Below are 13,791 nucleotides of genomic sequence, written 5' to 3'. Positions count from 1 at the left end.
ATATCACATCTGCATTTGGCAGCTGCTGTTTATTTAGCGTTTTGGTGAACAACAAATTTCTATTTTAAGTTACGTTGGTTCCCGTCTTCGGCAGTGGGTTTAAGCAAATTCCTGGCGAACACTGCCATCTAGCGGCAGGAAGTATAATTGCAGCAATTTTGTGAAGTGCATTTCAGATCCCTTATTTACAGCAACAGCCAGTGTGTGTGGGCAGATCAGGTTGCCTGTTTCCCATTGCGGTTGTTGAACATAAACAAGAATTATATATATATATATATATATATATATATATATATATATATATATATATATAAATAAATAAATAAATAAATAAAAAAGATAGATAAATATAATAAATAAATAAATAAATAAATAAATAAATAAATATATTTTTTTTTAAAAAAAAATTGTTTTGGAAAAAAAAGATAGGTAGAAAACAATAAATAAACAATAAATAAATAAATTCCAGATTTGCATAAAACTTGACTGCCCCCCCAAGTCGCTGCTTTCGGCTTGGTCATGGAGAGCAACAGCAACCCCCAACAACCTCAACTTGGCAATGCCTTAATGCCAGCAGGCCCAGGTAACCCGCAGGTCGTGGCGCAGCTCTTTTCTGCGCTGCAAGCATTCTACGCGCAGTGCAGAGCACCTATCACTCCCTCACCGAACATTGTCGAGTTGACACAAGATTGCATACCAGACACCCCCCCCAGCCAGCAGGGTCAGGATGGTCCCTCCACTAGTGCAGCTAGCGTGGTTGAGCAGGCCCCCAGCAGGCCACGGACGCGCTTGCAAGCTGCCAAAACTCAAAAATCTAAGGCAGGTCCACCAAAAGGCAAGGCACCAGCTAAAAAACCTAGGTCGAATGCACAAAAGGCCAGGCCAGCGGGGGCCTCTACATCAGCCCCGCGCCAGGAGGTGATTGACGTTCCCAGTGTTTTCCAGGATAACCCTAGTCAACCAAGCACCTCGGAGGAGTCATCTTCCGAGGAGGAGCTGCCCCCTCAGCAGGTGGCCGCTGCCAGCGACCAGGCCCCCCGTGACGACGCTCCACGGGGCGGAAAGCGGAAGGCAAAGAAGAAGCATCGGTCGAAGAAAAGCAAAAAGAGGGATACTTCGGACTCCGAGGAGGAAACAGGTACCTCTTCTTCAGATGGGGATAGTGACGCACCAATGGAGACATATTGGGGGGAGGGGGAGGAAGTTGGAGCTCCCCAATGGGTTCATGAACGAAGGGCCAACTCACACAGGAAGGCATTTAATGGCACGCTTGATTGGAAGGATGGGGCTTTGGTCCCAGACGTTAAAGTCTCAACCAACGCTGCCACTGACTTTATTCTGGGGAATCACCTCTCTAAGAGGAAGAGGAACAAGATATTGAATGGCAATTACGTGGATATGTTTTCCCTGCTGCCCCCAGCCCAAGTAAAGGGAAAAGGGGAGAAAATTAAGTACTATGGGAAAAGGAGGTACAGGGTGCCCCGGGTGGAGCGATCTTTTGAGAACTGGCTTAATGGCTATCAAGTGTTTATGGCTGTGGTGTCAAGTTGTTATCCTAAGAGGGGCGCGCATCTCGTGTCCTACCTGGCTCACGTCAGGAGGGCACGGGAGCAGGCAGGTGATGAGGCCGCTTTGGCGTATGATGAAGACTTTCGGAGGAATGCCTCGCTGCTGTCTTCAACTCGCTGGGACCAAAAGGACAACAACTGCTGGTTTGAACATGTGGGGCCCAATATCGAGAAGAAAACCACTCAACAGCCAAAAGCTGGTAAGGTGGAGACCCAGCGCCGTAGACAGTGCTGGGACTTCAACAAGGGTACCTGTCAGCGCGTTTCCTGTAAGTACCTACACGAATGCGAGAGGTGCTTAGGCAGCCACCCTGCGGTCAACTGCTTCAAAGGGAGGCAGCAGCCCTTTCGGGGGGGCAGGGGTCACCTCTCCCGGGGAAACAGGGGTGGCTCCGCTGGACCTGCAGCCCCCGCCCAAGGGCCAGCCGGGGCTCGATACTAACATCTCCCTAGGCCTCGCGTGCTCTCCGATAAAATTGGAGCCCTTGAGAGCACTCTTGAAGTTCTATCCAAATAGACGTGCGGCTCACCTACTTGAGGAAGGGTTTTCTGAAGGTTTTAGAATTCCGATTGCTTTTACACCCAATTCCAGTTGCCCACCTAACCAGAAATCAGTGTTAGAAAGACCCGACATCGCGCTTAAAAAGATACAGAAGGAAATTACAGCTGGCAGGGTAGCTGGTCCATTCGCAACTCCGCCTATTGAGGGGCTTCATATCTCCCCGCTGGGTATTGTCCCAAAGAAGGCCCCAGGTGAATTTAGAATGATACACAACCTGTCCTATCCCAAGGGAACCTCGGTTAATGATGCCATTCCCCAAGAGATGTGCACGGTGAAGTACTCTTCATTCGATCAAGCTGTGCGGTTGGTACGGAGCTTTGGCAGGGGCGCCTTTTTGGCTAAATGCGACATTGAGTCAGCATTTCGCTTACTCCCGGTTCATCCGGAAGACCACCGCTGGTTGGGTTTCAAATTCCAGGGAGCATACTTCATTGACAAAGCTATGCCCATGGGTTGTTCTATTGCCTGTGCTGCGTTCGAGACCTTCAGCACCTTCTTGGAATGGGCCCTAAAGTTTAGAACTGGCTCTCTAGGGGTGGGTCATTATCTCGATGATTTTATTTTGGTGGCAAGCGACGTAGGGGAGTGTAGGTCCCTCCTCCTGGCCTTTGAATCCTTAGCTGGGGAACTGGGGGTCCCTCTGGCAGGCGAGAAGACCGAGGGTCCGGTCACTACTATGACCTACCTGGGCATTGAACTCGACACCGTAGCCCAAACCTCGCGATTACCGGCTGAAAAGTTGGCTGCCTTAAGAGAGCTTATCGGCCAAATGCTGCCCCTAAAGAAGGTCACCTTGAGACAAATTCAATCCCTCCTGGGGCACCTCAACTTTGCCTGCCGTGTGATCTCCCCCGGTCGTCCTTTCTGCGGCCGCCTAGCAAAGCTGTCCATGGGCTTACGGTCACCCCATCATAGGGTACGCCTTTCTAAGGCGGTAAAGGCGGACCTCCTCATTTGGTTACAATTCCTGGAAGGGTTCAACGGCATATCGCTGTGGCAGGATAGCTTGGCGCTGCATTCCGATTTCCAAGTACATTCGGATGCGGCCGGGTCCCTTGGTTTTGGGGTCTACTTCAGGGGCCAGTGGTGTGCCCAGCACTGGCCCCCCTCCTGGCAAGGTAAACCTATACTACGCGACTTGACATTCTTAGAATTCTTTCCCATCGTGGTTGCAATTCACTTATGGGAGGACCAGTTCAAAAACCATAGGGTCTGTTTCTGGACGGACAATCTAGCGGTGGTGTCAGTTTTGAATAAACAAACGTCACGCTCACCCAGAGTAGCGTCCCTTTTAAGGTACTTTGTCCTTTCCTGCCTGCGGTTGAACCTTCACGCTTCAGCCAAGTTTGTCCCTGGTATTGATAATAACATCGCGGATGCTCTATCTCGTTTCCAGATGGAACGCTTTCGCTCATTGGCGCCGGATGCACAGCAGCAGCCGCAACCATTCCCGGAGCACCTCTGGAATATTGGCAGCGAGAAGCAATAAAGGGAGTATTGTCTGCGCTAGCGCCTTCTACCCTGAGATCGTATAATAAGGCCTGGCTAGACTTCACATCCTTCCGCATCAGAAAGGGACGGTCCAAGCCAGGCAGGCCACCGTCCAAGTCCGAAGTCATAGAGTATTTGGTCCACCTTAGAGATCTTGGCCGGGCCCCCAAAACCCTCAATATCCATTCAGCGGCTATATCATTCTTTTCCAAAACTCTATTTTCCGTGGATCCCTGTTCGCATTTCGTGGTGCGTAAGATGCTTGAGGGCTGGCGCAGGTCCAGGCCTCATGGCAGGGACAGGAGAAGACCAATAACTTTAGATATACTCACCCAAATTCGTAGGAAGTTGAGGGCCCTGTGTTGGTCAAGATATGAGGCAAGACTATTTTCAGCAGCATTTTCTTTCGCATTCTTTGGCGCGCTACGCATAGGTGAAGTGGTATGTGAGAACCGCACAGCCTCTAAGGGGCTACTGCTTGAGGACGTGACGGTGGGCAGTTCGCATGTAATGTTAAAAATTCGTAGTTCAAAGACTGATCAGCTTGGCAGGGGAGCCTTGGTACGCCTCCAGGCGACTCAAAAGGCGGGCCCTTGCCCGGTAAAGGATGCTAGAAAATACCTGTGTGTGAGACCAAAATCCAGTGGCCCCTTTTTCTTGCATTCTGACGGTTCCTCCCTCTCAAAGCAGCAGTTCACGAGGGTTATGCGCAAAGCAATTGCTGCCATCGGGCTTCCCCAGGAGGAGTACGCTGCGCACTCCTTTCGCATCGGGGCGGCTACTACCGCCGCCCATATGGGCTTACCGGCTGAAAGAATCATGGACATGGGGCGCTGGAAATCCAATGCATTCCAGGGTTATATCCGTTAGCCCTTCAAATTTCCCCCAGCTTTCCCCTAGGGCACTCCTCCTGATCCGGTTCTCCAATTCTCTTTTTTCAGGTACTGGTGTGGTTCGACTGTGGATCCTTGGCCACAGCATCGTTTATTGGGCAAAGCGGCGCGCCGAACGAAGGGGCTGGGTTAAAGAGCTACAGCTACCCAGCAGGGTCAAATTATCTTGGATCACTAGGCGGGGTATGCGTTGGGAAGAGTTTTTCCCAGTTGTATCCAAAAGAATCGCTGCCGAGGGCCCTCCCGATGCCTTGGTCATCCAGCTGGGCGAGAACGACTTGGCATATAGGAAAGGGGTAAACTTGATGTGGAACATTATCAATGACTTGGAACTGTTGAGGGCATCCCATGAAAGCATTACAATCATTTGGTCATCTTTGCTGGAAAGGCGATGCTGGCGGGACGCAGAGAAGCCCGTGGCGGTGAATAAGGCTAGAAGGATTGTGGAGCGCACGGTGGCGCGCAGAGTGGTTGCACTGGGAGGTCGGGTCATTCAGCACCCAGGTATACGGTTTGACAAGGAAATGCTTTATCGCTGGGATGGCGTGCATCTATCTGATGCGGGAAATGATATTTGGTTGGCGGATATTTTTCAAGGTGTGAGGGATTGGTTACAGGTCTAAGGGTATTGGCGGCGAGCCGGCTTGCGGCTCGGTGGCGGTAGGCATTGGCCGGGGTATTGTCATGCAGATGTTGGGGGGGAGGAACGCCATCACCTCCCCCAATGCTTGAAGGGTAGTTCGTTAAAGGACTCCGAGGGGCGACGCCTCGTCCGAAACCTACGGAGGCTAGGGCCTAAAGCGCGCCCCCGAGCGGTAACCCCTCGGGGAGCGCCTAGGGATACGCATCTCGGGTGGCTCCCCCTGTTGGTGTTTAACCCTTCCCGGTTAGACCGGATAGTCGGTTAGGGGCCAATGCCTAAAGCCAATACCCTTCTTTCCTGTAATCAATAAAGTTGTGGCCAATTTCGCCCATTAAACCTAAATCGCTGTGTCCATTGTCTTTATTTATTCCACCTGTGGGGGGGAGGGAATAGCCACGCAATGCCCCTTCCGATCGTCAGGAGGAGGGGGTTTTGCGGGATCACGACACCACCCACACTCGCCCTCGCGAGGCTGGTGCCAGCCTCGCGGGAGGCCACCGGGATTCCCCCAATTAACATCCCCTTGGCGCCAGCCAATCGGCTGGCGGCAGGGGCGGGCCTTAGAAAGGCCACTTAAGGTCGGGGCAGCCCTCGGCTCGCCCCTTTTCGCCCGGGAGACGACGCGGTTTCCCACCCACCCGCCCTTTAGGTTTTGCCACCGATCTTGCTATGGGCTTCGGCTGGTCGCCGCAAGGGGCCTGGTAGGAGTTTTTCCATTTGGCTAATTGGCTGGTTTTGTGAGCCATTTGGTTTTTTCGCCTACCTCGTAGCAAATCGTCACAACTCCCTTGGTTTTGGCGGTAGGCATTGGCCGGGGTATTGTCATGCAGATGTTGGGGGGGAGGAACGCCATCACCTCCCCCAATGCTTGAAGGGTAGTTCGTTAAAGGACTCCGAGGGGCGACGCCTCGTCCGAAACCTACGGAGGCTAGGGCCTAAAGCGCGCCCCCGAGCGGTAACCCCTCAGGGAGCGCCTAGGGATACGCATCTCGGGTGGCTCCCCCTGTTGGTGTTTAACCCTTCCCGGTTAGACCGGATAGTCGGTTAGGGGCCAATGCCTAAAGCCAATACCCTTCTTTCCTGTAATCAATAAAGTTGTGGCCAATTTCGCCCATTAAACCTAAATCGCTGTGTCCATTGTCTTTATTTATTCCACCTGTGGGGGGGAGGGAATAGCCACGCAATATCAAAACAGCCTTCTGCACCAACCAAAAAATAGCCAATATCCTCAGAAACCCAAAAGACAAAATCCAGCTGGAAAACCAAGGGGTCTATGAAATACCCTGCAAAGTCTGCCCAGCCACGTACATTGGACAAACAAACAGACGAATAAATGCACGTATCGCAGAACACAAGAATGCCGTCAAAAAAGAAGAAAAAACTTCCTCTCTTTTCCAACACATGAAAGAAACAGGACACGAAATTAATTTTGCAAATTCCAAATTGCTCTTTAACATGGAACATCACCACAAGAGAATAATCATGGAAGCCATCGAGATAGAGAAACACCCTCACAACATGAACAAGCGTGACGACACGTCCCGCCTGCCAGACATCTGGAAATTAGCCCTCCCCACAAAAACCGACACCAGAACCAGAGGCACACAGAACGCCGTCACCAATCAACCACACCAGACCCAAACCCAGACCCTCTCCACAGACATATTACAGACTCCATCCAGTAGCCAAACTATAGTGGCACCTCCGGATGCTGCACCCCCCTGCAATCCCTACACAGATCTGGCTGGCACAAGGCACAAAACCACAGCTCGCCCCTATACACGAAGCCAAGCCAGAGCACAACTAAATGCAGCACAGCCATCTTCTCAGAAAAACTCTTCACAAGCTCAAGAGGTCAAGACACAAAAGCTTTAGCAACTAATCTACACTTAATGACCCACCCAGTGGTATTCAGAATATCACTCATGAAATCACTCAAGATATCCCTCAAGTAATTAAGGAACAAAAGAAGAAGAGGCACACTAATCTAGGAACTTCCTCTCTGCCCAGAACGTTGGAGGCTATACACCACACCCCTCAACAGTATTTATAGGAACTCAAACACCAGATTCTGCTCTGTTCCAGTAACAAGAAGCCGAAAGCACCAGCCTGAAGATGACGAGTGAGACCTCGTCGAAACGTCGCACAGACACCCCGACTCTTACACGGGAAGACACCCGAAGACACCAAAACCTGCATATATATATATATATATATATATATATGAATCCAATTTGATTCTGAAGAAGCACAAAGCAATATATAATCCTGGAGATCATATCAATTATTTTATCTCTATTGTTTGGAGAACTTAGTTATTTTTATTCAATGGCTGGTGCTTGGAGAATTTATTTGTAATTTTCCAAAAATACATAAGCTTACATGTATAGCCTGTATTTAAAGAATCCTTATTTTTATATCATTTCCTTGTAACTTGGGTTACTGCAACTTTGTCTTTCTTCTCCAGAAACTCCCATTATCATGTGTAGGATTGGGTGAACTAATATAATATGTACCAATATAGTGGATCAAAGTCAAATATGGTCTCAAAATAGAACCCAAAAAGTTCAATACGTTACTTTTTTACGCAATACATGGTACCTTGGGTTACTGGTGCTTCTGGTTACGCGATTTCAGGTTGTGCACTGCGCCGAACCCAGAAGTACCGCAATGGGTTACTTTTAGGTTTCAGCGCATGCACAAAACGGCTAAATTGTGTTTTGCGCATGCACAGAAGCGCCAAATCGCAACCCGTGCATGCGCAGACGTAGCGCTGTGGGTTGCAAACGTGCCTCCCACACAGATCATGTTCACAACCCGAGGTTTCACTGTACTCGTTTTAGTGAAAGAAAAGATGAAGTACTGAAGGTACTTTTGAGAGAACTTTCAAGCAATCTTATTTAAATGCTTCGTTTGCGGCATACTCATATTCAAAGCCATACCTTGTCATGAACTTCAGATACTTAAGATAAGTTTCCGCATCTGTTGCTATTTTGCCTAATTTATATAATTCGGTGTCCTTCCAGTTTTCAAGCACAGAAACCTAAAAAATAAAATTAACTGAGTTTAGATTTAAAAAATCTAATGGGACATTACTTCTGGTATAACCAATTCTAAACCTTTCCATTCATTCACCTGCCTGAAATACTGTCATGTTTAATGGGGTAGCTTCACTGTCCCAGCTACTGGCTGTGTCCTTCCTACTAGGTTATTGTTTTGTTCCTGAACATTAAAAACAATCTTATGCTCTGAGTTTAAAATTCATTTATTTGACTGCAAAGGCATCCTATTCATCTGGCAGCCTAATATGATTAGCAATGATACGAATGAATCCAGATAATATTGAGGTCATGGAATTTATTGCGGCAAGCCAATAAAACAGCAAAAAGGAAGAAATTAAAAATCATAAAAGGGACACGAAATATTTGAAGGCAATTATATCGTTATCCTTAAAAAATCAAAACCCAGTCACTTCTAGGTATGTGGCAAAAACACTAGTGGGGAATACAAAACACTATTGCCCACGTGCAAAATTCTGAGCACCACTGGTTATACAGCAAAACTGGAGTCTTTCAGAACAGTCACAGTATTACCGTACTTTTACATCTATAGGATGCCTCCATGTATAAGACACCCCCCTATTTTGGGGGACTGAATTTTAAGAAAATGAGGGGAGATGGCCCAAAGTTGTTGAGCCTTCCCCCCTCCCCATGCAGCTGCAGCCAGGAAACACTCCCTAGATCGTTTCCTGTGCACAGAGGCATCAGGGGAAATTGTGCTCCCACAGCCAGCCAGTTGGCGGGAGGGCAACTTCCCCCAATGCTGCTGCACGCGGGAAACGATCCAGGGAGTGTTTCCCTTGCGCAGCAGCAACAGGAGAAGCTGCACTCCCGCCAACCACCAATGCCACTATCCGTGTATTGGACGACCCCAGTTATTTTACATGTTATTTTAGTAAACAAAAAAGACCTCGTCCAATACACGGAATAATACGGTAGTTCTTTAAGTGGGAAATTTCTAGGCAAGGATGAAGCGTTACAGCAATCTTCTAATGGTAATCGAAAGTGGGCAGGAATTTGTGGGAAGTACAAGAAAGCAAGGTTGCAACCCAGCACGTTTTTACCTCAGCTGCGATAGCTCGTGCAACACACTCCTGGTGGTCCTCCCGTCTTTTCTTTATAAGCTCCTCCCTTTTTACTTTTTCATTTTCAAATTTATTACTAGGGAGTAAATTCAGAAGGTTACTTATTTATTTTTATACAGAGATTTCAATTAAACAAAATGCACTACATTCAACTAACTTTTAACTCACTGAACTGAAGTTAGTCATATGGCAGGTCCATTGAAATTGATGGACTTAAGTCTATCGATTTCAGTGGGTTGACTGATGGGTTAGTCGGACATCATCCATAAACCAGAAAACAAGGGCAATAAAAATTACAGCCATTATCAATCTGAAAACTACATAGCAGCACCTACAAAACTTCAAAGCTCAATATACACTTTAACCATTTCCAAATGTTTGGGTAAATAACAGAGTTTTAAGCTGGCACCAAAACAAAAAGAGAGTCAACACCAGCCATGCCTCAGAGGAGGGTGTTCCACAACCAGAGTGCCGCTATGGTGAAGGTTGTTAATACAGGCTTACATTTCAGTTCAATCAAACAAGCACATTTTCTTTAAAAATATTACTGCTACATATTTCAATGGTTTTTCTAAGTCCTAAAACTTCATTTTTCAACCCTCTAAGGCAGCCTTTCTCAACCTGTTTAACTGTGACTATTCAAACATAATAGCTTAATATGATTCTTATGCTTTATTATTTCCTTGTGCAATATTTAACAGGGACACGCCTTGGCCCACAGTCGTCCCACTTGGCATGCCTTTCACAGCTTGAATAAATTCTGAGCATTCGGACAGAGCAACATACTCCTAACCCTACCATAGCCTTTTGAGAGAACTTATAGTGTCCAATTAAAAACTGCTTAGCAAAGCAAATTTAAGCTTACCTGATCTCAATGAATTCATCCAAATGTAGTTTGTACTGCTTATCCTTCTCATCAATGTTTCTCATGTACCTGTTTCGTTATACAGGCAGGTTATAGGAAAAAGAAGGCTCACGTCAAAATAAGTAAATAAATACTCATTCAAAACAAAATTAGCTAACTACATTAACCGTACTCAAACCTTCATTTTGTTAGAAGCCCGTTTTCCTTTTCACCCCAAACTACTATTTAAAAGATGGAATATGGTTGTATCCAGTGCTGTGCAAACAAACTTTCCCTCACACTGAAAGACTTTCCTTCCTCCACTGTCTCTGCAGCTGGCTGTGCACTCCCAAAAAACTACTCTGAAGTGTAGTAGTACTTCAATCCTTTTGGAGCTGGTTTTGGTGGCATGCAGGAGGGAGGAGAGGAAGTGAAAGTCGCATTGCGCACGTGGAAGTCTGTTCTGCTCCTGCAATGGCAGAACTAGATACAACCCAATGTTTTCTGCATCAAGAGCTGTAATATAAATCTTATAATAGAAGGGAAGACAGAGACCAGGGCAGAGTCTCAAAGAGAAAGCAATTCATGGGTAGGCAGCCTGAATCACTGCTACGCTTTGCCAAGACAAGTCATAATATAAGGAGCAGGCCTTAAAATGTTCTGACTAGAAAATGACTTAAAAGCAAGCACTCTAGAACTACAGTAGGACAACTCTCACTCAGCTTTCCAAATAATGGCACTGAAATTAGCCAAATTAATCAATGTCTAATTAAACTTCAGGTACTGATATAAAATACACCGATAGATGAATAGCAGAAAGACCAGACTGATGTAATGTCATGAATCAACAAGCAGCAAGTTCGAGTATTGTGGAGATAGCAGGGTTACAACACATCTTCACAAAGTATCCATATAGTCCCATAATGTTCCAACATCAGTATTCACATGCCTCACTAAACAAGGGTTTGCTGAAGAATACACTGTTTCTGTGCTTCCTCATTCTACTCATGCCAGAGAGAAGGCACTAGGAAGCATTTGCTTCTGCTTTTAGTTACCCACAGCTTCCAGTCTCATCTGAACCTGGATAAACTGTGGTTAACCTTAGTTTAAATCAAGGCAGCTCCAGAAACACGTTTGTAATTGGTCTGTTTTAAAATTGCCACAGCCAATGTTGGCCACAATTTGTCAGTCAAGCCATAGTTAGTCAAAGGCAGAAGGAAAAGCTTCCAAACTCCTTTGCTTCGCCATGCAAGAGTAGAGTTAGGAGTGTGCAAACCGGAGGCTCATTGCAGCTCACCCCTGCTTGCGTATGTTATGGTAAACTGTGGTTTAACACAACATGCAAATGTAGTCAGTTAAGTGCAAGCATTGTAATAAGCAGAATTAAGTGTGAGTAGTATTACTGATACAAGTTTAGATGTGCAAAAATGTAATCACTTTGCATAACCTCTTCCCTTCATGACCCTCTCCCGCAAACCAGCTTTCACTTTTAGGAAAAAACTTACCCTTCATTAGTTTCTGTTAGCTTCCTTATTTTATTCTTTCCCACTTTTAATCCTTCTTGATTTTCCTTCTTCTCCTGTTGCCATCTTTTCATTTCCGTTTCTGCATCTTGATGGAACCAATCCAGCTCTTTTCTAGTGAGCTATAAAATATGGGAGGTGGTAGTCAAAGACAGAAACTTAGCTCCCAAGTCCAACAATATATTTCTTTTGTCATCTGGTTGTACCATTGCTCCGTCTGTCTGATTAGTGCATTTTTATTATTGTTTCTGTTATGTGAAACTTGTTTAAATGTTAAAAAAAACACAAACATATTTTATAGTGAATATATGCAAAGGGAGAGAAGGATGAAGATTTATTACCTTGTTTCCTTGAACAAGTTGTAAAATCTCAGCTTCCAATACATTGATTTCTTCAGAGCTTCGATATTTAAGCTGCTCATATTTTTCACCTGCTTCTTTAAGCTGCTCTTGTAGAACCTGGTGTTCTTTTTCCATACGTAACATATCTCCCTGGAAAAAGAAGTATGCAGATCAAATTTTAAATGCTACAACAGTGAAGTTATAGCCCGTATATATAAGGCACAGTATAATCACTGTTCTTGTCACCAAAAAATGTTATTGCCTACAAAGTTCTTCAATTTTTCAAAATGTGTGATATGAGAAAAATCATGCCAAGGAAATATGAAATTTCCAACAGAGCAACACAGTTTCTTGAGTTATTTCTACAAAGAAGTGCAGGTATATAACAGCCGCTAAACCAACAGAGAAGTTAATACTTAACCAAATTGGAATTTGGTTAATACTTAACCAAATTGGAAAATCAACTAAAAGAAACAATAAACTAAGTAATTAAAAAGAGAGAGAAAGAGATGGTACTATCTGTGAGCAAGGCTCATGGATATTTCAGCTTAGAGGTTTACATAATAGCATTTTTCATTTGTTAAAACATACTCTGAAGTATGCTTTTGCTTCTTCACTGGGCCATCTGTGGACATCCACTCATGCACTTACTTGTTGGGTTTCATATGGATGAAAAGGCAAAGTATTGATTCCCCTGTCTGCTAGTTCTTGATCTACCTAAAATGCAAAGAGCCAGAAACTGTTTCAATAGAGGTTAGTTATATCCCAACATTTCACAGACAATGTGTTTCCCATAGATCGTTCCTTTGCCCGGTAAGTATGTACGTAGTTGTGTTTCCTCAACACTACCACCCAGAAAGCTCAATAAATTGAGTTATTTGATTTTATAACTTCTGAGTGATGCCTAACTGCAAGCCCACCACCCCAAACTGAAGTGGCAAAGGTAATACAGTGGTGCCTCGCAAGACGAAAAGAATCCGTTCCGTGATTCTCTTCGTCTAGCGGTTTTTTCGTCTTGCGAAGCAAGCCCATTGACGGATTAGCGGATTAGCGCTATTAGCGGCTTATCAGCTTATCGGATCAGCTGATAAGCGGCTTAGAAAAAGGGGGGAAAGGAAAAAAACCCGCAGGAACTCGCAAGACATTTTCGTCTTGCGAAGCAAGCCCATAGGAGATTCGTTTTGCGAAGCACCTCCAAAACGGAAAACTCTTTTGTCTAGCGAGTTTTCCGTCTTGCGAGGCATTCGTCTTACGGGGCACCACTGTAAAGAAAAGCAGACTCAGCACGTGAACAAGAGTTTCATAGTCCCTAAATACAAGCAGCTAATTGTCGGCGATAACAATAATACTTTCCTAACAGTTCTTCAAAAGAAACTTGTGAACTTGTCTTCAACCATCCATTTGACAGGAGGGGAAGGACATTTGTCATGACAAGTCGGTGGAAATGAGCACCTCACACACACTAGGTCTGTAGGAGTGCACCGTAAAGGTAACATACAGTGCCAAGACTAAGGATTATAATGCTGTGTGGGAGAAGGGGGAAGCACAAAAAGCCTATCCTCCGGCCAGGTCTCCTTTTATAGCCTGAGAGTGGCCTAGAAAAGTCTTTCTCCTCTCTGATCAGTCCTTGGTCAGCAGGCGTCAGGAAAGGAGGGAGAACTAACAAGCCTTAAAGGTCATTAGAGCCAGGTGCCATTCCAGGCACAGAAGGCATCCCTGCTGGAAACTGGGAACCTGCCTTATAGAAACATTGCAGAAATCTGCTCCCTAAATTACATTTGT

General features: G+C 45.8%; 1 protein-coding gene across 2 annotated transcripts in view; it reads right to left on the bottom strand.

Annotated features, from left to right (window-relative positions):
* TTC3 (tetratricopeptide repeat domain 3) overlaps positions 1-13,791 on the bottom strand; it is a 74,508-nt gene that overhangs the window by 11,301 nt on the left and 49,416 nt on the right. For both annotated transcript variants that reach the window (XM_082221300.1, XM_082221301.1), the window contains exons 35-40: positions 12,661-12,726; positions 12,010-12,159; positions 11,651-11,790; positions 10,167-10,235; positions 9,281-9,377; positions 8,100-8,200 (exon numbers count right to left, since the gene is read on the bottom strand). In XM_082221300.1, the coding sequence (XP_082077426.1) occupies positions 8,100-8,200; positions 9,281-9,377; positions 10,167-10,235; positions 11,651-11,790; positions 12,010-12,159; positions 12,661-12,726 (623 nt within the window). The remainder of the gene's footprint in view (positions 1-8,099; positions 8,201-9,280; positions 9,378-10,166; positions 10,236-11,650; positions 11,791-12,009; positions 12,160-12,660; positions 12,727-13,791) is intronic.

This window comes from Podarcis vaucheri (assembly GCF_965113315.1).
Source record: "Podarcis vaucheri genome assembly, chromosome: 4".
NCBI lineage: Eukaryota > Metazoa > Chordata > Lepidosauria > Squamata > Lacertidae > Podarcis > Podarcis vaucheri.
The sequence above is the reverse complement of the archived record's forward strand: the minus strand, read 5'-3'. Positions and strand labels throughout refer to the sequence as shown.